Genomic DNA, 27,910 nt, shown 5'->3' on the forward strand with positions numbered 1-27,910 from the left:
AGCACAATCGTCTTTGGGAAAAATTCTTCCAAGCATATAATATTTTTGGGCTCAAAATGCTTCCAAACATATAATATGTTCACATAAAACAAACATATTAATGTTTTGGCAGTATCCAATAATATATATGCTTCCTGCAAAATATGTTTGGAACATATGTTAAAGAAGCGATTTTTTTGAGGGTGCAGCACGAAAGTGGTTCTGCGGTAGCGTCGTCTAAAAATGATCGACACTTTGGTCCACCTTACTCTCGACAAGTGGATTGAGATCCGGTTTTGTTGACCAAAATTGATGCTAGGTTAGGTTAGGTTATGTGACTATTCAGTCCATTGTGATACCACAGTGGTGAACTTCTCTCTTATCACTGCGGTTAGGTGGCAGCCCGATGTATCAGGCTCACTTAGACTATTCAGTCCATTGTGATACCACATTGGTGAACTTCGCTCTTATCACTGAGTGCTGCCCGATTCCATGTTAAGCTCAATGACAAGGGACCTCCTTTTTATAGCCGAGTCCGAACGGCGTTCCACATAGCAGTGAAACCACTTAGAGAAACTTTGGAACCCTCAGAAATGTCACCGGCATTACTGAGGTGTGATAATCCACCGCTGAAAAACTTTTTGGTGTTCGGTCGTAGCAGGAATCGAACCCACGACCTTGTGTATGCAAGGCAGGCATGCTAACCACTGCACCACGGTGGCTCCCGGAAATGATGCTAAGAACCTCCTTTACAAGCCATTCTTGCACTTGCTTCTTGTAAAGACCATTGTTTGCGGTCGAAATGTGTATCTGTCCAGAACCTCAATACTTTTGTTGGCCTTTACGGTGGTGACCAATCAAAGGTTTACTTCTCATCGGAGAAAACCATCTTACCTTCTGTTTTTCATCCATCCGATGCAGCACTGCCAACAAAGGATTTATTCACATTTAAATGCTTCCAGGGTTGTGAGGAATAGAATTCCTACAGGCTATTCAAGTGTTTATTAATCGCTGTCTAAGGAAAATAGTCTGAATATTTTGGCTAAACCTATCACAACGAAGACCTATGGCTCACCACCAGACAACAACCTGTATTATTGGAAATCCGAAGAAGAAAATGGAAGTGGATCGGGTATACTTAGTGGATGACGTAACAAGAACAGCACTCGACTGGAATCCACAGGGAAGTCGAAGAAGAGGGAGACCAGCGAACACGTGGAGAAGACCGAAGTACACGAATACACATGGCGAGAACTAAAATACCTAGCTAATGGCAGAACAAAATGGAATGCATTTGTTATGCCCCTTTGTTCCTCCTAGGAATTTCAGGAAAATATATATATAAATGCTCGAGGGCTTGTAGTTTTCCAGCCAAATATAAAGCCTTGAATTCCATCACAAATAACTTTATTTCTAAATGCAATAGATCAAAATGCTTTTGTAAGCTTGTAAACAATCAAATTAATTGTCCCTGGAATAAATCTATCAGATGTCAGACAGTGCAGTTTAAAAATGATAGCAATTTGAAGTCGATTACAATACGTATCAGTCACACTGTAGACCGCTATTTTGGTCGCACTTAGTCCATTTTTATACTACAGCAGGTGAACTTCATATTTTCCGTGAGTGCTGCCCGATTCTAGTTTAGACTTTGAGTCAACCACCCAGTATGTTTCAAGAACAGGTAAACAGATACGGCTTACTCATCCATATGATGGCATTTACACATGTACTCCTATTACCTAATTGACGTCAATCACAATCAAATCCGTATGCTGACAAACAAAAAAAGAAGAAAATCTCTATAGAATTCAATAATTCAGTAAGAAGTGTTCTCGAAAATAATAGCATTAGCATAAAATTCCAAATATATAAATAAATGTTCCCTTTCATGGGATTACGGTATTTTGTCCATTGAATAAAACCAAAGACGAAAAGTTACCTGACGGAGTAAAATTTTACCGGTCAAGTTATTTATGTAAACAAATCACGTAGGTCCAATAAATGTCCCAAAGACAATTGTATAGTCGCTTGATATATAAAATTGACATAACAATGAAGAACATTTGGCAAATTGAATTTTCTTGCTTTCATCAGAACATATATGACTAAATGAGAAATATTTTATGTTTCCATGTTGGTGAATAGCAATTCAAACAAATTCTTGACCTTACTCCCTTGGGGATTTATTGTAATTACTCATATGGACTATGGGACCACAGAGAATGTTAATAAAAACCATGTTAAGTATACGCCCTATGCCAGAGAAAGCTTTAGAAAAAACGATGGGACTCTGTAACAAAACAAAACGTAATTGTCAACACGAAGCAACCACTCCTCAGGAAATATTTTGTCCTGTTTGTTATGCAAAGAATTTTAATTTCTTTTATTACACAGCAAACATTACTTCATAATACCACTATTAAATATTGTATATAAATGACAACATTTTTTATATTTAAACTACAACTACAAGCAAACAAGAAAACCAAGCTCAGCCATGAGTAGTAAAGAGGAAATAAAATGGCGGGAAGACAAAAAATGTACTCTCGCTCACACACATATATATATATACAAAAACAACTATAAAGAGAAAACCAACCAACGACATATTTGTGTTAATATTACAACAGCCAACAAGCAAGCAATATCATCAACGAGGACATCAGTGTCAACACGACACAACGTCATCATCACCCTCATGAGATACCCTCACTCTCTTCCTTGATGTTGTCCTCGCTAACAGCAGCAGACAACGCCCCAAAAATGTGATATTTCCTTGAGCGTTTGTAAAAGCTATGACTTCCTTCTTTTATTCACGCTGAATGTGCGGAGATAGATTCGAGTATTTACTCTCGAAGTTACTACTTTTTTTCATGTTGCCTTTCACTGCAAATTGTTGCTCTAGTTTTCAGGCTTTTCTTTGTTTGCTGGTGTTGTTTTTTTTTCATTATTTACTTCTTTAAATGTACAAATTTAACACCGTTTCCAAAAGAAATTTAGGTATTTTGTTTTAAACTAAAACGAGATACGATGAGTTCAGAGAAAAGAAAATGTTGCGATTCAAAGACAAAATTAATTGATCCAATTATTTAATGAAAATCACAAAAGTCATATCACTTTGTCGAATCACAAAAGGTTTTGGAGTAAAAAATATCACCAAAATATTTCCAATTAAAAAGTTGAAAAAGCAATTAATTAAAAAATTATCTGAATAAATTAACTTTTTAATCAATCGAGAAAATATTGAAATTTAGATTATTTCCACATATTTTTGTCATTTGAATCAATACATAAATATTTTCGCTGTTTTGTCGTTTATGACGCCCTTAGTAAAACGCCCTTAGTAAAATCTGTTCAAGAGGCTTTGCAGCATATACGGAATTTTACCGCATAAATTTTTCTTGTTTCGTTTTCTTGCTTTTGTGTCGTTAACATTGAATATTTAATCAGCTGGCAAAAAATTGGGGCATTAGAGGGATAATATTGATTGGACACTCCGAAAACAGGACACTTCCAAACATGGACAGTTGTCTGGGGACATTTGCTATATTAAGACATTAAAATTAACCTCTCGATCCTGGACACCTCTCAAAGGTGTACAAAATTTACCTTTCAGATTCATATGTTGCCAACTAAATATGACCTTCTACTAAAATTCACTTAGAAATAGATTTTAGTTGGCAACACCCATAAGTTAAACCCACGACAATTTACAAGAAGACGCAGCCTGGTTCTCAGAGAGAGGAAACAAACGTCAAGGAGTAGAGCTGGGATGAAAATCAGATTTTTAAAAAGTAATAAGATTAATACAAAAAAAGTACTTTTTCATACAGTGTGGTACTTTTTTTTATAAAAATTATGATTTTTTGTAATTAAAATAACATAATGAAACATGAATATAGCAATAAAATGTGGCAATTCTAGTAACACAAAAGTTATTAGCAATTCATTAGGTAAAAGTATCATTAAAATCCGTAAAATTATATGCTAGGTTAGGTGGCAGCCTAATGTATCAGGCTCACTTAGACTATTCAGTCCATTGTGATACCACATTGGTGAACTTCTCTCTTATCACTGAGTGCTGCCCGATTCCATGTTAAGCTCAATGACAAGGGAACTCCTTTTTATAGCCGAGTCCGAACGGCGTTCCACATTGCAGTGAAACCACTTAGAGAAGTTTTGAAGCCCTCAGAAATGTCACCAGCATTACTGAGGTGGGATAATCCACCGCTGAAAAACTTTTTGGTGTTCGGTCGAAGCAGGAATCGAACCCACGACCTTGTGTATGCAAGGCGGGCATGCTAACCATTGCACCACGGTGGCTCCCAAAATTATACGCTAATATTAAATGTTAATAACATTTAAAATATGTGGCATTTTTAACAGGGCATGAAAAAATAAATTTAACTTTTTCTTTCGCATGTTGCGAGGTCATTTAATTAAAAAAAAAAATACATACAGTGAAACCTTTCAGAGGTGGATTCCCAGGGTGGCCTAAATTTTGCCCATATTTCGAAGGTGTCCCGTTATTAGAGGTTAATTGTAGTGTGATGATATACAATTTTGAGAGGTGCCCGGTTCTCAAAGTTCCAAAGTTTGAGAGTTTTTTTGTGAATTTGTCGAACTCAACCACAACTATCAACAAATAAATTGGGAACTAATTTTTTAAACACAAAATTACTTTGATTAAACGTTACGTTGATTAACAGAAAATTCATTATAATAACGAAAAACTTCGTTGTATTAACGAATTCGTTTCATTGGCTCACTTTTAATGACACATTTCGTTACTATAACGACAATTTTTCTATCAGTCTATATTCGTGCAGTCCGAGTGGTCGAATGTTAAACTAAATAAAATTGTTACTTTTTGGCTCGTAGGGGTATTGCGGTACTTTGGCATGTTACAAAGTACTGAATTTCATCCCTGGTATAGAGGGTTATGAGAAAAAAATTGTTTTATGTGTCTATATGTTCCAAGGCAGGTCTGCCCAGGAATAAACTATAACAGCAATATTCAAAAAAAAAAAAACCATAATAAATATTCGCTTTACGTATACACATACTTTCTATTCTATATTTTGTATAATCGTTTTGGTATTGCTTTTGTGCTTTTTTATTCCGAAATTTATCAAAAACTCAAATTTTATTGATATTTTCCGTCGCAAACAGCAAAACATTTGAGAGACATATGAATACAAACTTCATGATATCATGTTGGCAGAGACCTCTGGTGCATCAAACTGCGTCTTCATCTAAATTGTCTTTGGTTAAACTACATCAATCTAAAAGTTTGATATCGCTATAAACTAATTTTTACATAGATGCATTTTATTTTATATAGTTATGTAAAAAATTTTAATTTATAAGGATTTTACCCCACTGTATCACTTTGTCGAATATAACAATTAGCAACTTCTTGAATATGGCGTTTTATAACCTTGTAAATACACTCATTGTAAATTGTGCTATACCTACATTAAAAATCAAACTTGGCAACTCTAAGCTAATTGCAACGCCATAATGCAACTCTGTACATGACTAGCGACATCTTCGTTTTTAGATGCATGCGGCTTCGGTTCTAAGCTTTGCTTTTGATGGAAAATGTGGATACGTTGTTGCATTCCCTGTTTGGGAAAACCTTGCGATTCCAAGGTTCGTTACAAATATGTCTCAAGTCAAAAAAACCTATTCCAATTAGAACAAACAGAAATAATAATATATTTTACATACCGAAATGCTTGGGAACTTTGGCCATTTCTTTGCAAATATTACAATAGCAATAATTTCCCATTATTAGATTACTAAAAAAAATATCTTGTTTTTTTTTGCTTTTAGAAAACTTGCCGATTTCCAAAACTAGAAGACTGTGCTCATTTCCATTATGAACGAGTACAATTGGGACCTCTCTCAGTACGTTTGGTTGATGATAAATCGGAACTCTTAAACAGCAGCATAGCATCACAATCGATTGGGGGTGATATAGCAGGTAGCACTTCTATTACATCACAAGGACCCCCTTCCATGCGTACCTTTACACCATCCTCGTGTTGGTTTATCATCAAAGTGTTCCCCCATCGCTCGGATCCATTCCTGGTTAAAAGATCATTTGATAATATGCAAATGTTGGATGAAATGTTGCACCGTTGTGTTTATGATCGCAAGATAAGTGGATTAAAACACCTTTCGGAAGTGGATTTTAAAAACGAAGAGGAAGTTGAGTACGCTGTGGCCAAGTACTTGGAACGTTTTTCAAAAATAGCCTCAGATTCTTTGACTTGTGGAACTATTTTAACGTGGCTACAACTAGACAACAAAGGTAGACGTTTGCCCTTGGCCGATGACGACACCATGAGAACCATTAATACACCAGCCGTAGGTGCTGCCTATGGTGTAAGGCGATATCAAGCACAAGCATCCGATGAAATTTCCATAGAAGTAGGTGATATGATCTCTGTTATCGATATGCCCTCACCGGCTGAGTCAATTTGGTGGAGAGGCAAGAAATCGCATTTACAAAAATCCCACTACGAAGTAGGATTTTTCCCTCAGTCCTGCGTGGCCACAATTGGTGATAAGATACCAAGACATTTTCCCATGCCAGCTCCGCTAGTGGGTCAAGTGGAAGTATCACCCACAAAACCCGTGTTACGAAAGCATGGCAAACTTATAGCATTTTTCCGTTCGTTTATACTATCACGACCATCGCGTAGACGACTCAAGCAAAGTGGTATCTACAGAGAGCGTGTGTTCTCATGTGATCTTTCGGAGCATTTACTCAATAGTGGCCAAGAAATTCCCATGGTTTTGAAATGTTGTGCTGAATACATTGAAGAATATGGCATTGTTGATGGAATTTATCGCTTGTCCGGCATAACATCAAACATTCAAAAGTTACGTAGAGCTTTCGATGAGGAAAGAATACCAGATTTGGGCAATCCCGAAATGAAACAAGATATACATGCGGTCAGTTCGCTGTTGAAAATGTATTTCCGTGAACTGCCAAATCCGTTATGCACTTATCAGTTATATGATAACTTCGTTGAGGCCATACAAGCGAAAAGTGAAAGCAACGAAAGGCTAAGGTTGATGAAGGAGACAGTACTGAAATTGCCACCACCTCATTACAGGTAAGGTCATTTTTGAAAAATTTATTTTCAACTTTTCTAATATCCCTTTCTTCATTTACAGAACATTGAAATATCTCTCAGAACATTTAAATAAAATCTCACAACATGCTGAACGCACTGGAATGACGGACAAAAATCTTGCCATAGTCTGGGCTCCAAATTTATTGAGATCCCCTGCCTTAGAATCGGGTGGTGTAGCTGCCTTGCGGGGTGTCGGAGTACAAGCTGTTGTCACAGAATACTTAATACGAAACTGCCATTTAATTTTTGATGCCCTCGATGAACCTGCAGTTCGTCTTAGTTATATAGCGACACAAGGGGCAGCTCCCTCAGCTGCCTCTGCCCAGGAAAATCGCATGGATTCACTGACGGATTGTGAAAGTTTATTGGTTGAACAACGTGAACACGATCAAAGCATCTCATGTGTAGAACGGCCAAAAAGTTTAAGCGCTGGAGGACCAAAGTTGATAAGCTTGGAAGAGGCTCAAGAACGTCATTTGAGATATGATGGTTTCGATATGAAACAATCAATGCCTATCAATATGATTTCTAGTGTGAACTCGGGTCAAAACATTGGCTCCTACATTGAAGTGGGTGGTGGGCCTTCTAGTTTGCCCGATAAATATCACACGGTCTTGTCAGCCCCACGAAGTTGGCAAAAACGTAAAACTCATTCCTGGAAATCTTTGTTCTCACGCAATCAACGACCAGTAAGCAATGGAGCTGCTCATGACCTGAAGTCCTCGATAGTGGTGGCTTCTCGTATTGATGACGAATCAAATTCACCGCCGCCTCGTCATAAGGAATCACAACAAGTCACATTTGCCGATGCTGACTCTATAATTGGCGTCAATGGAAAGCCCTCAAAGAGCGCTTTAATGAAGCGAGAGGAAAAGCACAAATCAATTGAATTATTTGACACGTCACGCTCCTATTGCGGCGAACCTAGTAAACCGATTGAAGTATGTGTGCGCTCCAATTCCATTGACAGTTTGCGAACAGCAGGTCACTCACGCTCAGTTTCCCATGACTCCTATTTCGATTTATTACAATCACCGCAGCGCGGTCATATGACTACATGTCCCTCGAGGTAAGTACCACATTTAGTGTATAGCTACATACAAGGGCCTAATATGATTTAAAATTTGCAGAGAACTTTCCGAATTGGGTCTAAACTTTGATCGTGAAGAGCCTGAAATGAGAATATTCTCTGAAAGTGAATCTTTGGTGAGTTCGCCTAGAGTTGGCAAGGAGAATATACCACCTTCCTCAGGATCAACATCGAGACGTATTATGCGTGCTCGCCCTGAGGAATTTTCCAGTCAAACAAATAGTGTTAATCCCAGTCCAAAAAAGCAACCGCGTCTCAATTTACTACTGTCACCCAGTACGGCGACATCTACAGCTAGTCCCAGTAATTGGTCTCAACAAACCAATGCAAATGCCACAGGTGAATGTCATAGTGAAGCATGCCATGAACATAATAGTGATGAAAGTTGTTGCAAACGTTACAAATTGGAAGATCAACTTTCAGATATTCAATACATAGACTGTGGTACACCCGAGCATATCGCAACAAATCCTCAAACATTATACGCCAGTGTACAGGTGCATGCTCCTCCTAAGCCGTCTTTATCGAAATCTTCCCTTTATGGATCCACTGAAATTAAAACTCCTACAAAACAAAGACAACAAGTACCAAGCGATTCGCCAAAAATGCCAACAAGTTCTTCTTCCATTACTCCAACTAACTCTGGTCCAAATACTCGCTACAGTTATCCTTCAATTCAACTTGGTTCGAAACGCAAAGATCAAGATACTAGCAATGCTTCCAATAACACCAAGGAAAGATTTAGCTATCCTGGCACTGGTGTTCATAATGACAGGCGCTTGACCTCAAAAGAGACTTTTGCAAAAATGCTAATTGAAGAAGTAGAGGCCGCTGCTGCAACGCAGAAAAGGGAAGACGAATCTCACCAACCAAAACTCAGGTAAGATAGTTTGTCTCCAACATCCTTATAATATTGTACCACTTGCCTTTTTTCTCCATTCCAGAACTGTTTCCTTTAGTGCCAATCAGTCTTCCAACAATTCTTCGAATTCTTCACCTAAACCTTCTGGAGGACATCATTTGACGGCCAAGTCTTCACATGATTTGCTAAAAGTGAAAAACCGTAATAGTTATTGTGTCAGCAGTGAAGGATTGCAACAACAATTGCTGCGCACCTATTCCGGAGACATAACCAAAGATAATATGCACAAAACTAATGAAATGGATCAGTCAAAACTGTCGGTAACACCTTCTTCACCCATACAAAGTCCACGTTATTCTCTATTGGTCGGTGATACTAGTTCCGAGAATAGCTCAGCTGTGAATACCCCTCAACATGATTTGGATCCCCTTATGGTTTCCTCGGCAATGTCAGGTATATCTGGTATTTCCGGAGCTTCATCAAATCAAATGCATCAAATGTTGTTGGGTGTTGAAGCTAGCAGTTATTTAGGTACATCGGCTGAGAGCATTGGATCAAATGTAAGTATCCCCCCGAAGAATAATTACATCATAATTAATTTGCTCTGTGAATTTTAGGTCATAGAAAAACGTGACATGCAAGCCTTAAAGCGAGAATTGTCACTAGATTTGAATCCAGTGGGAGGTAGCAAACTTTCAGCCGAAACTGGCCAACGTAATCACAATCTAATTTCTCCTAATTCCAATTTCACTGATAACACCAGCCAATCGGTGACACCCAGCGAGTATGGCTATCAAAATCTGCAACGCCAACTGAGCATGCATTCACTCATTGAAACCGATGAGAATTCCCCTGCCTATGAAGAATATGAAAATACTCCCAGTAATCTCAATTCACCTATGAAATCTTTAGCTAGTCCAATTAAATCAACCATTAGCATTACGTATAATTTAAAAAGTCCAACCAGAGACGAAAAGTCAAAAACTATACAGCAACAATCTTTCCTTAGACGTAAAGAGGATAAGAGCTCGAAACCTTTGGAAACATCATTTGATGAAAGTACAGTTTATGAACAGGTTAAATTCTTTAGAAATTCTGTCACTGAGGTCAATCAGTTGTTACATGATGATCGCAAATATCCTCAAACAGAATTGGAAAATTTGGCTGAAGTTGAAGAGTTAAGTGAAAGTGAAAAAGACTCTGATAAAGAGACTCCAATAGAGAATTTCGAAGATATACAAATGTCCGACGAGGAAAAACTTTTATATGAAAATGTGGAATTGAGAAAACCTAGAAGTGTTTATCAGAATCTCATGGGAGAGGAAATGAAAGCCTTGCTCAAAGAGGAGTCCAGCAATGCTGATAGCTACGAGGATCCCGAAGTTGAGCTCGACAGTTTGGATAGCATTAAGGATCACGAATCTGAAGCAATAGTTATTGCAAATTCAGTAGCACGCAAATCTCCTTCAAACTTCAGTGTGAAGGAACTGGCTACCAAATTCGAAGTTTCACCCATAGAACAACTTCCAGCTTTTGATTTTTCCATCAATAGAAATTCTATGAAAAAACCTTCGAATCCTAAGAATGCTACACACCCCGAGCGATCCTCTAAAGTCAACAACCAAGAGCCAGGAAATGCTAAGCAAAAGCTAACCAAAACCCAACAAATAACCAGATCGCTAGATGAAAATGCCTTCATTCGAGAATTTGGCACCAAGAATCTCCAAGAAATGAATATAAAAAGTACACAGCAACTACCCCAGCTAACTGAAGTGGGAAGTAGAAGAAAAAGTTTCGATTTTACACGGCCCAAAACTTTAAATCCCCCAAAACGACTTCCCGGCATGGCCATTACCGAAGAATATTGCTCTTCCAAACCCAGTGATAAATCTTCCTTGAAGATTGATTTGCCAAAACAAAGAAATTTCAATAATCTCAGCAACACAGATTCATCCTTGCAGCATGATTACGAAAGATCTGAACTTAAAATAACACCAACCACAGAGAATCGAATTTCATTAATACAGAACAACGTCCAATTGGAAAATACTGCCGATCTTAATAACTCAAATATTTCTACAGCCTCAGCAACAACAACGCCTTCCTCTACCAATATACCCAAAGTACTTTCAGGTGTTAAATTAGATAGAGAAAGAATTGATCGCATTAAAGAAGAGAGACGACAACAATTGACACAAAAATACCATGCAGACTCCTTCAAATCGAAATCTAAAACCGATTTGAATATAACCAAAAATGACGATGAGAAATTCTCCACTGAAAACACATCGCTAAGAATTAAATCCAAATCAAGGGCTGACATGCGTACATTGCAAAAAGACATGGACAATCTTAAAGAATTTGGTCGTAATCCACCTTCATCTGCGGTATCCGAGACCACATTGAATACACAACATCGAGTACGTAGCATATCCGATGAAAAGAATCAGAATAGCTACGATCAAACGAATGCCAACAATAGTGAATTGAAAGAATCATTTGCCAAACGTTCACAACAATCACTGAATAAAGTGAATTCAACAAAAGCGGTAAATACAGGAGATCAAGAGGAGTTCTCAGCACGGGCCACGGTGCAGAAATTTGAACGTAAAAGTATGGATTTTGCAAATGGTGTGTCAGCAGCATCATCGACAGCCATAATGGGAAATAGAGAACGTGCAACAAAAGATATTGGCTCAACCGGATTGTCACCAACGGCAAGGAATAGTATATCATCCAAGTAAGTACAATGATTCTTAGGATATAGTTTAGTCGGAAATTTTGTCGATTTTTTTTTTAATTTTGCAAAAGTCGACTTTGCAAAAAGTTTGTAGAAAAGGAGAGTTTTTTTAGGATTCGACGTTAAAACATCGAAATAATAATTTGATTTATATCGGTAAGAGGAGATAAAAATTGCATCGATTATAGACCGAAACTAGAAAGTTAAATTCCCCGATTTTACTTCTCGAGCTCATTCAAGCAATGGGGGTTAAAATTTTCAATTTAATTTCATATGAAAGGAGTTATTTATTCGGATTTTCTTGCACGCTTAGACGCGATGTTTATGATTCCTCTAAAACTCAAACAAAAATGGTTCTTAAAAATCCTGAATCTGATGTAGTCTCCATATGTAGAAATTTTAAATATAACTTTGGGAAACGTACCATTTGAACAGATCCTCGTGAGGGTATTTTAAATATCATCAAAGTATCCGTCTAAGACGAGGAATTTTCTATGTATTATATTTAGTGGTGGTGGGTATTTAAGATTCGGTCTGGCCGAACTTACGGCAGCATATAGAAATGCTACCAAAAATTAGATTTATTTAATTTATTTTATTTTCATAGGTAAAGGCCTTATACAGTTCCTCAAATTAAATTACTGTTTGAATAGACTTCCCTAAAAATGTTTCCAATTTATAAACAAATTAAACCCACTGTTTATCGCCTCTGATTTCTATCACTAAAATTTCTTTTAAATTTCAGCCGCGAGAAAATTTCACCACAATTTTCCATACGAGATGTTACGGCCATGTTTGAATCCCGTTCTCAAAATCAACAATAATAGATAATCTATTAAAAACCGTAAAAAATAGTAAATGGTAAGGAAAGAAGAAGAAAAAATAATCCAAGGAAATAAATAAAATTCATACCGCCTAGACGTAACACAATAAATAAAAAATAATAGATATTTTAATATAACAAAAAATATATATATTAAAGGAAAAAACAAAATACGTTGCTAACATTTATCATAAACATTTTTTTTGTGCATTAAAAAATATGTTTTATATGAGATAAATAACAAACAAATTCGGAAGAATATTAATTTAATATTATAAAAAAGAAATAGTATTAAAAAAAACATCACACTCACAAAAGAAAACCATTAACGACATCAACAAAACAAATGATATCGCATATAATTACAAAAACAAAATAATATATACAACTTTATATTAACTACAAATTTATATTTAGTAACAAAACAAAAAACAACAAAATATAGTAATAGGGCTTATATTATATATAGGATTTTCAAAAAAAAAGGCAATCCAAAGATGTGTTTTATCAAAGCTACCTAGAGCATTTTGATTTGAACTTTTTTGGCATTTGAGGAAAAACAAAAAAACTAAAACAATCGCTGAAAGAAATGCTATTCCTTTAAAAGAAAATATGTATAATTTATATCTGTAAATTAACCAGAGTCTCTTTGTTTTTAAGGAATACTTAGACCTATATTAATTAATTTTAATGATAATTATGTTAAATTTTTTTATGAACATAGATTGTTTTTTTTTACTAAGAAACTGAGAAACAAGTGAAACTTAATGCAATATTTTCGTTATATTGTTTTATTTAATTTTTTTTAGGAGGAAATAATAATTGGTTTTAAAAATTTCAGACTTGATTTATTATAAACCTTTCTATATATATCATTTCATAAATTACTGTTATATTTTTTTAGTTGTTTTATAATGTATAGTTATATTTAATTAATTTTGTTATTTAAGCTGTGTGCATTTAAAGCAACATTTTTTAGAGAGAGAGGAAATAATAATAAATATTGTTTTTCTTTAATTTATTTAAAAAAATCGTATATCTAAATATAACGGAAGTATGTTTACTTTTCTTACTTTTAATTATTTAATAAATGTAAATTTTAAATTTATATATATTATTTTTTTATGTACATGACAATTGCAAAAATAAAAAAGAAATAAAATTTTAATTTTATATGCAAACAGAAAGAAATATTTTTTTATTTTAATTTTTCCCTCTCGTAGGAAATAATAAAAAAAATTCAAATTTGTTATATTTCAAAGAAAATTACCTACAGAAAATATGCTAAAGAGAAACTTCAGGAAATTTCGCAGTTCATCATTCATTAGTACTGCCGAGATATCTAAATATCTAAGCATTGCATCTCAGTTAGCCTGAAATCGAAGCAATCGATTTACTTCCATTTACATGGTTTTATTTTGAATTATTATTCGCGGTTTATGGACAAAGGAGATTAAGGAATTTATTCAATTGAATCACTGCAATGACAGAAACAAAACTTTACACACCTAACTATACATGTTTGCTGAAAAAGGTAAAGCAGTCATTGTTTGTTGCGATAACAGCCCAGCAAAAAAATTTTGAAGTTTTTCTAAAAGGCCGGTATGCACCTCTAGCGAAATTTTCGGTAGCAAAAATTTGTTTAAGTCTACAACAAAAAAACAGGGCTGTGTACACAAATTTTAAACCAGCTAATCGCTTTTAAAAATTGTTAATATATGTTCCAAATATTCCTCAAATAAATTGTTTATTATTTACAGACCTTTTACGCACACAATGATTGTAATAAATTAAATGTTTGCTGCCAAAATATGCTTTTGACAACCCTGTTATTTTCATTAGAGGTGCGTACCAGCTTACGAAATTGAACGCTACCGAAAATTTCGTTAGCATAAATAGCAATGCATTTCTTATGGGAATGAAATTTTTCGCTAGAGGTGCATACCGGCCTAAAGGCACAACTTTTAATTGAATTTTTTATAACTCGCTTTTCTTGTATTTTTAATGGTTAATGAATTTTTTTTGTTTCAAATATGTTAAGAGCATAATAGAAATTAATAAAATGGCACAAATTATTTAAATTTTGTCGAAAAGATTGCTTAATCCAGTTTAGAAAATATTTGGGGTCAAACGTTTCAGACAAGCGTTATATAATGTGGCAAAATATCACAAATTTTTTCAATTCACATTCAAAACAGTGAATTCGGATCACACCTTAAGAAGTGAAGCCAATTCAGTGTAACCGCTGTTGAAATGGTGGACATCCATCTTATTACAAACCCATGTTAAATTGATAGCTTCTGTGCCAATTTTGCACCTCTTCCGGATCCGGAAATAACATTTTCATTACTTATTTATTTATTTATTTATTTATTTTTTCAAATAATGCTTTTTTGGCTGGGAAGCAAAATAAACTAACTAAAACACGAGACAATGTTTGCTATTTTACCAAACAGTGACTGTTTTACCTCTTTCAGTCGAATTTCTGCTGATGTCTACTAACACATTTTTTTTTGATGTATGCTATTAGCATAAGATCCTTGAACCACTTTCTACTGATACGAAAGTTTTGAAAAATTTGATACACTTTTGTTTTGTATTTTACAGCCAAAGACATTTTTTCAAACTATATATACTAAATATTTTGTTTAATCATCTTGAATCACATACTATATATATGAGATTGTAATCTTTTGTATGTGAAACTATAAATAAATAAACTCGAAACTTGAAACCAGTAATAAAGCCTTACACATTACAAGTTTTTCTTTAGCAAACATTTGTTTTTAAATCATTAAAAGAGTTACTGATTTAGTAGTAGAAACTGTTGTAGGCATTTGAGGTTCTTGTATGTCTGCTATTACGAAATTACCTATTGTTTAGAATTTCAACAAATATATTTTTCAAAATAGCAGAAATTTTTTAGCTGCTCTATTGCTTCTAAAACGATTTTCTTTTGTAAGAGTATAGGGGTTTCTTTTTATATTAATTAAATAAAATTATTTTGTTCACTACTTTTTTGTTCTAATGCCATTTTTATCGATAATGAAAATAAAAATTAAGCAACAAAAAAAAACAGTCTTACATAAGAAGAGTCTAGAGTTGTGCTAAAGTTTCATCCATAAAAAACACTAAGAAAAAGACTTTATAACTTCTTTATTAAATATAGCTAAAAAGATATACTACTCAAGGCTGTTGGGCATCACACATAGAAAAAAAATACTTAAACAGTTTTATAGCAAGAATGAACTACCTTGTGGGCAAATTGAACTAAATTTGAACTCCACATTTTGAGATTTTCACAAAGCGTTGTTAAAACCAGGAAAATTTAATGCCCTGGGGTACTTTTTAACTGCCACTCACGAAATTATCACGAAATTTTCTTATAAAACAAAACATGAATTAAAAGTAATGAAAAAAATCATTGGCCCAAATCATGACCATTTTAATAAGTTCTTCCTATTATTTTTGGTAATTGTACGAAAATTTTCTTTTGATTTAGTTCATATTGAACTTATGTGTACGATAATTTAACCTTTATACCCACTTTAAGTTCATAAAATATTTGTGACATATTTAAAAAAGGAAGATTTCATTGGGCTGTGGAAAATTTCGAAGAAACAAATTTAACTAGACACAAATATTTTTTTTTTGCAATAAAAATAAGTTAAATTTAGAGTTAGTTTAACTACGGAGTTTTTTTCGGTACATGGAAAAAATGGAAGTGATTACATTGCATGCTAACTTCATCGAAGAACAATCGGAATTTAATTGCAAGGCATTTTCAGGTAAATTATAACAATTTGTACTTCTAAAAATTAAAAATAAAATAAAATAAAAAATAATGTTCTATGTTCTATTTTTCCACCAAAACACTAAATTAAAAGTACAAAAATACATATGAAGACGAATATATTTTTATCAGGTCTTGTCAAATAATGGATGGAAAAGATCCAATGACATTGTTTGCGAAGAATTGTATACTTCTTAATTAATTAATTAATTCAAAAAGTAACCGTGGAAAAAATTGTTTTCTGAACATAGTACTTACCTTAAAACAGAATTGTTAACTTATTTGTGCGAAATAATATGCATGCCTTCCGTACACTAAAAAAAAAGTGAACTCTCTATTTCACTAAAGCCAATTTAACTTTGTTTTAGTTCATGGAATTATTATATATGGAGAAAGTTTCGTTTACTCTAATAATTTTTTGTACGTACGTTAGTTAAATGAACTAAAAAACGGGGAAACATTATACAAAAATAAAGTAAAAAGTTTTACTAAATTCGTACTTCTCACCAAATAGTTCATTCACCCTTATTCCTGAAGTCGCTCTCGCCGTCGCTTTTCGTCGCTTTTCGTCAGTCGCCACTAATTGGTATTCCGTTCGTCGATATATTCTGCTATCGAAGAAAATCGGTATTACTGGTGTCGCTTTTTGTCGCCTTTAAATTTACCAGCGACGAGTTTAGTGTTTAATTTTTGTAGAAGTTTTTTTTTTTTTGACTTTATTAATCGAACAATTGAAAAATAAATGTAAAAAATGGAAATTGGTAAGAGGTAAAGTGACTAATCTTCAACAATTACAACAAAAATGGGAAAAAATCAGTATATATAGCAGTTATGGTCATCACATTCAAATCATAGAAAAGAACACTGTACAATTAAAGTAAACGTGTTGTTTTTCAATTCCATTTATTTTTAATAGAAATCCTTCAAGGCCAATGTATTTTATTTAGCACCAAACTTAGGTAACAATTGTGTCGAACTTTGAATGATCCTTGGACACATAATGTCAACGCCGTTCCAATTGCACTCAAAAAAAAGTGAACTCTCTATTTCACTAAAGCCATATTAACTTTATATTAGTTCATAGAATCATTATGTTTGGAAAAAGTTTATTTTAGTCAAATAATTTTTTGCGTATGTTAGTTAAATGAACTAAAAAACGGGAAAAAGTTATACACAAATAAAGCATAAAGATTTCCTAATTTCGTATTTCTTACAAAATAGTTCATTATTTCTTTAAATTTGTAAATTTTACCAAAAATGTGTCCATCATGAACTTCGTATGTCACTAAAGACATTCTTGCAATTTTGAACTCCAATTTTGAACTCTCTTAAAACTACAAAATTTTCTTTAACTACTGAAAAAATTCAGTTATGTCTAATAAATTTTCTTGAATTTGTCGAAAAATATTTACTTATTGTTGCCATATCGGAGTGATGCCAGCGCTTGTAATACCGTTTAGTTAAAATTTTCTAAAAAAGTTCCAAAATTTCTAAAATTAATCGAAAGTTACCTTTCCTGGTGGGTTCACTGTTTTTTCAGTGTGTATATGCCGAATGTTGTTATTGTCCTAATGTAGATATCTATATCATTTCGCGAGTCAAATTTATCATTTATTTTTATTTTCCAAGTCAACATTGGATTACAAACAAACAGCATTTTAAACTCAAATAATTAAAATTCAGTTTTGCACATCAGCTGATTGTTTTCTTTCACGATGATCCTTGTGCCATTGATCTCAGCGTCGTCTCCATTTTTGTAGTTTTGGCAGCTTTAACTGTCCTCGAATATATATCCACATTTTTTCCGCGTCAAATTAAATATTTTTCTTGATTTTCCGACTTAGAATTGCGTCGGAAATAAAAATATTTTAAACCGAAAAAATTCAAATTATTTTTTTGCACATCAGCAGATTGTTTTCTAGTGATATCGGACTTTTATTAACGAGTATTGTAATTGGTACAAAAAGTAATCGTCGTCGCCGTCGCCACTTCGCAGGAATACCACATGAATGATGAGACGACTTAAAAGCGACAGACGACAAAAAGTGACGGCGAGAGCGAGGGCGACTTAAGGAATAAGGGTGATTATTTCTTTAAATTTGTAAATTTTACTACAAATTCGTCCATCATGAACTTCGTATGTCACTAAAAACATTCTTGCAATTTTGAACTCCAATTTTTTTACTTTCAAACTACAAAATTTTCTTTAACAAGTGGAAAAAAATAATTATGTCTAATAAATTTTCTTGAATTTGTCAAAAAATATTTACTTATTTTTGTGATATCGGCGTGATGTCAGCGTTTGTAATACTGTTTAGTTAAAATTTTCTAAAAATATTAAAAATTTTCTAAAATTATCTAAATGTTTTCTTCCTGGTGGGTTCACTGTTTTTTCAGTGTTAAAAAATTCCAGAATCGTATTCATACGTGTTCGAATAAGTTCAATTATTCTGCGTGAAAGTTTTTTTTTTATATGAAGTGTAAGAAAATATGATCGATCTTAGTACTACACTCAAAAAAGGGGGTGCTAAAGAACTTTATTTTAGTTCATGAAGATTAGTTGATTTTAGTTAAATTTTGCCCAATGTGAGCAAATGTTCCTTATTTAAATAATTTTTGCTAAGTTTAATGACGACGTGAATTAAAAATAAGAAAAAAAAAATACTAAAGTTTTACCTGCCTTGAACTTCGTACAGCGCTAAAGACATTTTAACAATGTTTAAATCCAATTTTTTTCCTTCTACACGCTCACAAAAAATCGCTTCTGTAACATATACTCCCAAACATATTTTGCTTCAAGCATATACATTTTTGGCTATTGCCCAAACATTTATATGTTTGATCTCTTCCAATATATAATATGTTTGAAAGCATATTGGTCTAAACAATATATGTTTGGGTAGTCAATTTCCAAACATTTTGTATTTTTGCATCCAAATTCAATAATGTTGTCTTCCAAAAAACAATATGTTATTATGTGAACATATAATATGTTTGGAAGCATTTTGCACCCAAAAATATTATATGCTTAAAAAAAATTCTCCCAAACAATATTGTGCTCAAAATTTTATTTATTTATTTATATATTTACAATCATAATGAATTATGAAAATAAACAGGTAATATAGGTGCTAACAACATAGGTTTTCGACCTGAATGCTCAAAATTTTGTTTCTGCCCAATTGTATATTCCCCCACATCTTTCTCACTTCCACGAGATTTTTTAGTTCTTAGCACCTTTTTCTGTAATACAAACATTGTAGAAGAAATTATTCAATTGTATGATTTTTTTTATTTTAATTTTACCTTTTGCCGGACGGGGATTCGAACAGCGGACCACACAGTTTGTAAGGATCACAGAAGTAGCTGATCAATTGCCCAAGGAAAAATAAAATGTTAATTTTGTAATAACAAGCAACAACCACCAACTTAATTCAATATCGCTCCCTGTTAAATAGCGCTCCAAGCTACTAAACACATATATGTTTATAGGCTATTTCTAAATTAATATATGTTTGCATCCAAGCATATTATATTTAAAAACATTTTATGTCCCAAACATAATATGTTCTAACATATTAACATATATGTCCCAAACATGTTATGCTAGTTTATGAACATTATATGCTTGCACTCAAAAATATTGTGTTTAAAAATTTGTGTTCCAAACATATAATGTTTATAGCCAAACATATGAAAAACAGTCTTTTTCATCCGTGTACATACGAATTTTTTTTAAACAACAGAAACAAATTATTAATTTTGATAAATTGTCTTCAAATTGACATAAAGAATTAACTTATAAAACATGTTGCAATTAGAAAACTATTTAATTTAAAATGTTCTACATTTTATTTCATGGTGGGTTCACTTTTTTTTTGAGTGTATGCTTAAAGACAACGAATTTTGATAAAAAAAAACTATAATAAATTATTTAATTTGAAATTAAGTCGAAAAGTAAAATGAAAAATGTTTCAAGTGCGTTAACAAAACCAAGCCGATAGGCGAAACATTTTGCCGCGACGAAGAAAACCCGATTAGTGAATTTTTTGTATTTGATCAGCTGTTTTATCGGAATAATAAAAAATAACGGGACTTTGAGATATCGTATACAGTATCATATACATATGGGAGTCACCGTGGTGCAATGGTTAACATGCCCGCCTTGCAGACACAAGGTCTTGGGTTCGATTCCTGCTTCGACCGAATACCAAAAAGTTTTTCAGCGGTGGATTATCCCACCTCAGTAATGCTGGAAACATTTCTGAGGGTTTCAAAGCTTATCTAAGTGGTTTCACTGCAATGTGGAACGCCGTTCGGACTCGGCTATAAAAAGGAGTTCCCTTGTCATTGAGCTTAACATGGAATCGGGCAGTGATAAGAGAGAAGTTCACCAATGTGGTATCACAATGGACTGAATAGTCTAAGTGAGCCTGAAACATCGGGCTGTCACCTAACCTAATCTAACCTATCATAACTGTTGGCTTTCGTTTTTGTTAAGTTGGATTTGATCGATTTTCAGTAATTTCTAAATTCGATTTAGTCAAATTTAAAGCTTATAAAAGGTCGGCTCTGATCCAGAGATTTTGACCTTCGCTTAAGAATTTTGGTATTGATTCCGAGCCAAATACGCGACTTCTTTATAGTAAAAATATTTTTTAGGGAGCTATTTAGCTTTAAAAGTTAATTTCTCATATCCAAAACAAACGCTTTCGTTCGACTAGGATGTCCAAAACAGCTGAATTTATAAAGGAAATTCAGCTGTTTTTGGCATTTCAGTCGAACGAAAGCTTTCGTTTCGGATATAAGAAATATCATAAACTTTCTTTTATAAAAAAAAACAATCAGATTGCATAATCATTCATATTAGGTCAATATTTTTTTCAGTATAGTCTCAATATCAATTTTTATAACTTATTGTAGTTTATTGAATATGAGAGTAGACACTTCTCAAGTGAAATACCGAACAGTCTTGATTAGTTCTCAACACAACTCTAATTAGAATACAAATCTATATCCACATATTAATCTGAAGACTAGACAAGTTTAGGCCAAAAATGCTGATACATTTTTAGGAAAATATATAACCAAATTGGTAAACACTTTATTTTAATTTTACACTTTATTTTATTTTTTTAATCACACAAATTGGTCTAAATTTGTCTACTAATTTATATAATACTAAACCATGGGAACCAAGTTTTACTGAAACAAGCTATAGAGAGTGAAATAAAAAGATTTTCTTAAATATATAGAAAATAATCTAAGAATTTTCCATTTATGTAAATTTATACAGTATAACTTTTATAGATCTAAAACCTAAATCTAATATTATTTTATTTTGTCTATCCAAGTAAAGAATAAAAAAAAAAACAAAAAAACTCAAACAGGACTGTAGGATGTTGCCAAATTTTGTTTAGATGGAAATCTGTATTGAAATGAATATAAATCGAAACATGTGAAATGAATTTTTAATTTTATAAACAAGAAAACATATATATGCAAAACTAAAACAAAAAATCAAAGCTTTAATAATACATTTATTTTAATATAGATAAAACGAAAGTATTAACAAGAAAAAATTTCTAAACCAATAAAAACAAAGAAAAATAAATATTTTATATATTTGATAGTAAATCAATCGAGTATTGAAATAATTGAAAAAAAACACTGTTAAAAAAATAATACAAATTAAAAATATTTTTGTATAATAGATAATTTGGGAAGTAGAAAAGAAATGCATTCTAAAATTAAATCAGGCACATATTTGTACGTTTTATAAGATTCCACAGAAAAAACACACAGAAAAAAATTCTCCAATTAAAATCTTAGTTGAATTTGAAAACGTACTCAATTAAAAAATAAATTTTTAATTGGTGTGTTTGTATAATTGTTATAATATTTGTTTCAATTCTGTGATTGATCCAATTAATTTTTTATTTAATTCGTTCACTTAATTGCATTATTAAATTCCAAAAATGTTATTTCCTATGTAGGATTTGACCTCTTAAAAGGGCTTCATTATGGTGAAATTAAAAATCACTTAATTTGATTTATTATATTTACATTTTTCTACTTAATGTTTAACGATGTTTTAATAAAAGTTTCAAATTTTAAGAATTACTAAACCATTTTATGATTTAAACAGATATGCATTGAAGGTTCTATTTCCATAAATATAAAAAGTAAAAAAAATACATATAAACAATTTGTTAAACAAAATTACACATACGGTATAAGACGACTACTTTTTATTTATGTTATTTCCATATGTTAAAAATAAATTAATATTTTACTTTCACATTTATATGTTCAGCTGATGGACCATAAATACTCCCAGAAAAATAAATATGGTTTTCTGATGGTGATAAAACCATTTAATTAACACTTTATTCACCTTAAGATCATTTTGAGAATTACTGTTGAGAAATTTTTGGTAATGCGTTGAATTCCACTGTTGAAGGTATTGTCTGTTTGTTTATTGAGAAAGCGATTTGTTAACTATTTCTCAACATGGATATTACCCCCATCCTTTGAAAAATTATTTAAAACTAGCATTTTTCAAACGTTTGTGTTTATTGGGATACCCATATGCATCAACCATGAAAATAACCACAGGGTTGTGTGTACAGTAGGTAACGGTACACCGAAAAAAAAAGTGAACTGTTTTATAGGAAGAATGAACTACCTCGCACGAAAATTGAACTAAATTTTACTTCATATTTTGAGATTTCCACAAAGCGTTGTTAAAACCAGGAAAATGTAATCCCCTGTTGTACTTAGGGATGCCAGATTTTGAAGAGGCAAAAAGAGCACATTCTGTTTATAAAAAGAGCACATTCTGTTTATAAAAAGAACACATACGAAAAAAAGAGCACACTTTTCAAATAAAATAAAAACATTTAATTCCATAATAATTCACTTAAACATAAAAAAGGTTCATAACATATACAACTCAGGCTAATTTTCTTATAATACTTTGCAAGTCATTTGTTTGATGTTTTTGTGAAAAATGTTATTGAAAGAAATTTGTTTACATTTAGAACAGAGTACAAAGTGAAGAAGCAACATCGGCGGGCTCTTCTTCGACTCTGATATATAAAATAAAACACTATTTAATTAGCAAATAAAGGCGTAGGAAAATCTCGTAGTGTGACATTTACGTATGTTCAGTTAACTTTTACCATTTATTAGGGCTGTTTTGTTTTAGCACTGGATGCAACATTTGTATGGGCTATCCAGAATATCGTTGCACTGGTGTTCTATCCAGAAGATCTCATCAGTGCAAGTCGCACTGATGTTGCCAGATTGTATTTTGATAAAGTGACGCATCTTCGATTCACAATAGCAATTTATTGTGACTAATTTATCGACAAAAATGAATTTCAAACTGATACAATGTCATAAATAATCGCAGCAGTAAATATTAATTACTAATTTGTGCATTTCATACATTAAAAATGCAAGATTTCACTTCTTTTCTGTGATTGTTTTTAAACAGCTGATGACAGTGTTGTATATTTTTGGAGCTGTCCTGGATAAACGAGTACTCTGTTTTCTTTTACTCCTTCACGGCTAAGGGTATCCAGTGCTAAAAGAAAACAGCCCTATTGAATCGCGTTGGAGTAATATTTGTTGTGCTGCATACAAAGCGCCCAAAAAGAGTACTTAATTAAGAATAGAGCACTTTTGCGTGCTCTTTTGGCCTATCTTGTTTTAAGAGCACATTTTGTAAAAAAGAGCACATGTGCTCTTTAAAAGAGTACGTCTGGCATCCCTAGTTGTACTTTTAACTGCAGTTCACGAAATTACATCCTCTCATAGAAGAAAAAATGGACTAAAAGTAAAGAAGAAAATCATTGGAGCCAAATCATCACCATTTTAACCATACAGTAGATCATTCTTACTATTTTTGGGAATCGTACGAAAATCTTCGTTTGCTTTAATTCATATTGAACTTATGTGTACGGTCATTGAACTTTATACCCACGTTTAGTTCATAAAATTTTTGAGACATACATAAAAAAAGTAAGATTTCATTAAGCTGTGGAAAATTTCGAAAAAAAATAATAAAATTTAACTATTAGCAAATAATTTTTTCCAATAAAAATAAGTTAAATTTATCGTTAGTTTAACTACGGAAATTTTTTTCTGTGTATATCCGCACATTTCATATAAGAAAAAAAAAAACATATAAGAAAAATTTGCAAAAACACCATGTCTTTTTGCTGTGTTTCGGTGGGAAAAAATGTGTCATATAAGAAAAACCCGATAAAAGAACAATCTGCAAAGCACACAAGACCAAATTTCTCGGGATCGGTTTATATGGAGGCTATATATGACTATGGACTGATATGGACCACTTTTGGCATGGCTGTTAAATATCATATACTACCATCACGTACAAAATTTCAACCTGATCGGATGAATTTTGCTTCTCCAAAAGGCACCGGAGGTCAAATCTGGGGATCGGTTTATATGGAGGCTATATATAATTATGGACTGATATGAACCAATTCCTGCATGGTTGTTGGATATCATATACTAACTTCACGTACCAAATTTCAACCGAATCGGATGAATTTTGCTCTTCCAAGGCTCCGGAGGACAAATCTGGGGATCGGTTTATATAGGGCCTATATATAATTATGGACCGATTTCGACCAATTTTTGCATGGGTGTTTGAAGCCATATATTAACACCACGAACCAAATTTCAACTGAATCAGATAAATTTTGGTCTTCCAAGAGGCTCCGGAGTCAAATCTGGTGATCGGTTTATATGGGGGCTATATATAATTATACACCGATGTGGACCATGGTTGTTAGAGACCATATACTAACACCATGTACCAAATTTCAGCCAGATCGGCTGAAATTTGCTTCTCTTAGAGGCTCTGCAAGCCAAATCGGGGGATCGGTTTATATGGGGGCTATATATAATTATGAACCGATGTGGACCAATGTTTGCATGGTTGTTAGAGACCATATACTAACACCATGTACCAAATTTCAGACAGATCGGATGAAATTTGCTTCTCTTAGAGGATTCGCAAGCCAAATTTGGGGGTCCGTTTATAAGGGGGCTATACGTAAGAGTGGACCGATATGGCCCATTTGCAATACCATCCGACCTACATCAATAACAACTACTTGTGCCAAGTTTCAAGTTGATAGCTTGTTTCGTTCGGAAGTTAGCGTGACTTCAACAGACGGACGGACGGACATGCTCAGATCGACTCAGAATTTCACCACGACCCAGAATATATATACTTTATGGGGTCTTAGAGCAATATTTCGATGTGTTACAAACGGAATGAAAAAGTTAATATACCCCTCATCCTATGGTGGAGGGTATAATTATAAAAAATTTCCTATTTGTCATGTTAGCCTGGTACTGAAACAGGCGATTAATGCGCTTTACAGACTATCAGTTATTCCGGACGGAATGTCGGTGTTTGTAAAGAATCTCGCAGTGTGTCCGATCGATACGACCAAGGCCGTATTCAGGGGGGGATGAAGTAAAATCGGGAGATCGGTCTATATGGGGGCTATACCAAAACATGGACCGTTAATCACCATTTTTGGCACACCTCTTTATGGTCATAAAATACCTCTAAGTTTCAAATTTCAGGCAAATTGGATAAAAACTACGATTTCTATAATCCCAAGACCCCAAATCGGTTTATATGGGGACTATATCAAAACCTGGACCGATATAGCCCATCTTCGAACTTGACCTGCCTGCAGACAAAAGACGAGTTTGTGCAAAATTTCAGTACGATTGCTTCATTATTGAAGACTGTAGCGTGACTACAACAGACAGGCAGACAGACGGACATAGTTATATCGTCTTAGAATTTCTCTCTGATCAAGAATATATATACATTATATAGTCGGAAATCGATATTTCGATGTGTTACAAACGGAATGACAAACTTATTATACCCCCGGCACCATTCTATGGTGGTGGGTATAAAAATATTGTATACATACCTATGCATAAATAAAATTTTCTACACATGAGATTATATGAATATTTTTTTTTTAAAGTTGAAGATTAAGGAACTTGGATTTAATATCTTTTGTTACTTTTTTATTTTAAGATTATTTTAGATCGTAGCTAAGTAGCAATTAACGAACTAGTGGTATCACAAAATACTATAAAACCATTTTTATTAAAAAACATTTTAAAATTATAAACCGATTTTTTTACTTCCTTCTAAAAGAGATTTTTGCAAAATATATTCCTATAAAAAAGAAATTTCTTATAGAAGTATATATGCTTATAAGAAACTTTTTCTTATATGCAATATATAATTGTGTCGGTTTTGAGTGTCAGCGGTGGCTGAAAAAATTACCTTAAAATTATTTTTAAAAATATATATTTTTCTGGGACTATTTTAAATAAATAAAATTTCGAAAACGGTTAATCTCAATACAAATAAAATTTGTAATTAATTTGTTTTAAGGAAATAATTTCAACAAAGTATAAAACAATTCACTTAAAAACTAAATTATTTTATTTACAAATCATATGTATATTTAAATGTTATCATTATTTTTACACGTTAATTATACAAACTAAAAAACAGTGAGCAAATACCAAGTGGAACAAATATAAAAGAAAAACAAAAAAAAAAAAAACAATACATAATACTACACACAACATAATTATAACATTTGCTTTCAAATCTAATCAAAATAATGCTAACACTAAAACCAAACTAAATACTAAATACATTTATTATACGACCTTAAATTATTATTGAACTAAATAAAACATTTTCAAATAAAGGCATTACATAAACTTACATAATTATACTAATTAAACAGACGTTCATACATAACTATACAAAACAAAACAAAAAAACTGAGAAATGAATAATTTTCTTAAAACAAAAGGTTTGTTAAACGTTTCAAAACAAAAATATACTTAACAATACATAACTTAGTAATCTTCAGTATAGTTAAATTTTTCTGTATAAACTTTTTTGTATAAGATATTATTGAGAGAAAAAAAAAAACAAAAAAAAAAAAACAAACATAACGAATCTTAAAAATTAGATTTTTAATTGTTTAATATATACATATATATACAAACATTAAACTAAACACAAATAAACTTTTTAATTCCATGAGAACTTTACATGCAGCTACTACAATATTCCAAAGTTATTAATTTTCACTCTGATACAAAATTAGTTTATAGTTAATGAAACGAATCAAATCTAAATGAAAATAATATTATTCTCTTTTTCTGTATTTACATGACACAACAATAACATAACATGATAAACAATAATAAATTAATAAAAAATCGTTTAATTTTCATTTGTGTGTGATTAATGCAAATGGTGAGTAAATGATTTCCTTTTTTTATACCCTCCAGCATAGGATGGGGGTATATTAACTTTGTCATTCCGTTTGTAACACATCGAAATATTGCTCTCATAAAGTATATATATTC

General features: G+C 32.6%; 1 protein-coding gene across 3 annotated transcripts in view; it reads left to right on the forward strand.

The window, feature by feature from the left end:
• CdGAPr (GTPase-activating protein CdGAPr) overlaps nucleotides 1-12,746 on the forward strand; it is a 287,380-nt gene extending 274,634 nt beyond the window's left edge. For all 3 annotated transcript variants that reach the window (XM_075294044.1, XM_075294045.1, XM_075294046.1), the window contains 6 exons: nucleotides 5,821-7,112; nucleotides 7,174-8,202; nucleotides 8,264-9,103; nucleotides 9,168-9,645; nucleotides 9,703-11,825; nucleotides 12,571-12,746. In XM_075294044.1, coding sequence (XP_075150159.1) covers nucleotides 5,821-7,112; nucleotides 7,174-8,202; nucleotides 8,264-9,103; nucleotides 9,168-9,645; nucleotides 9,703-11,825; nucleotides 12,571-12,649 — 5,841 coding nt within the window. In that variant the 3' untranslated portion in view covers nucleotides 12,650-12,746. The remainder of the gene's footprint in view (nucleotides 1-5,820; nucleotides 7,113-7,173; nucleotides 8,203-8,263; nucleotides 9,104-9,167; nucleotides 9,646-9,702; nucleotides 11,826-12,570) is intronic.
• Nucleotides 12,747-27,910: the final 15,164 nt, after the last annotated feature.

Source organism: Haematobia irritans, chromosome 2, assembly GCF_050003625.1.
Source record: "Haematobia irritans isolate KBUSLIRL chromosome 2, ASM5000362v1, whole genome shotgun sequence".
NCBI lineage: Eukaryota > Metazoa > Arthropoda > Insecta > Diptera > Muscidae > Haematobia > Haematobia irritans.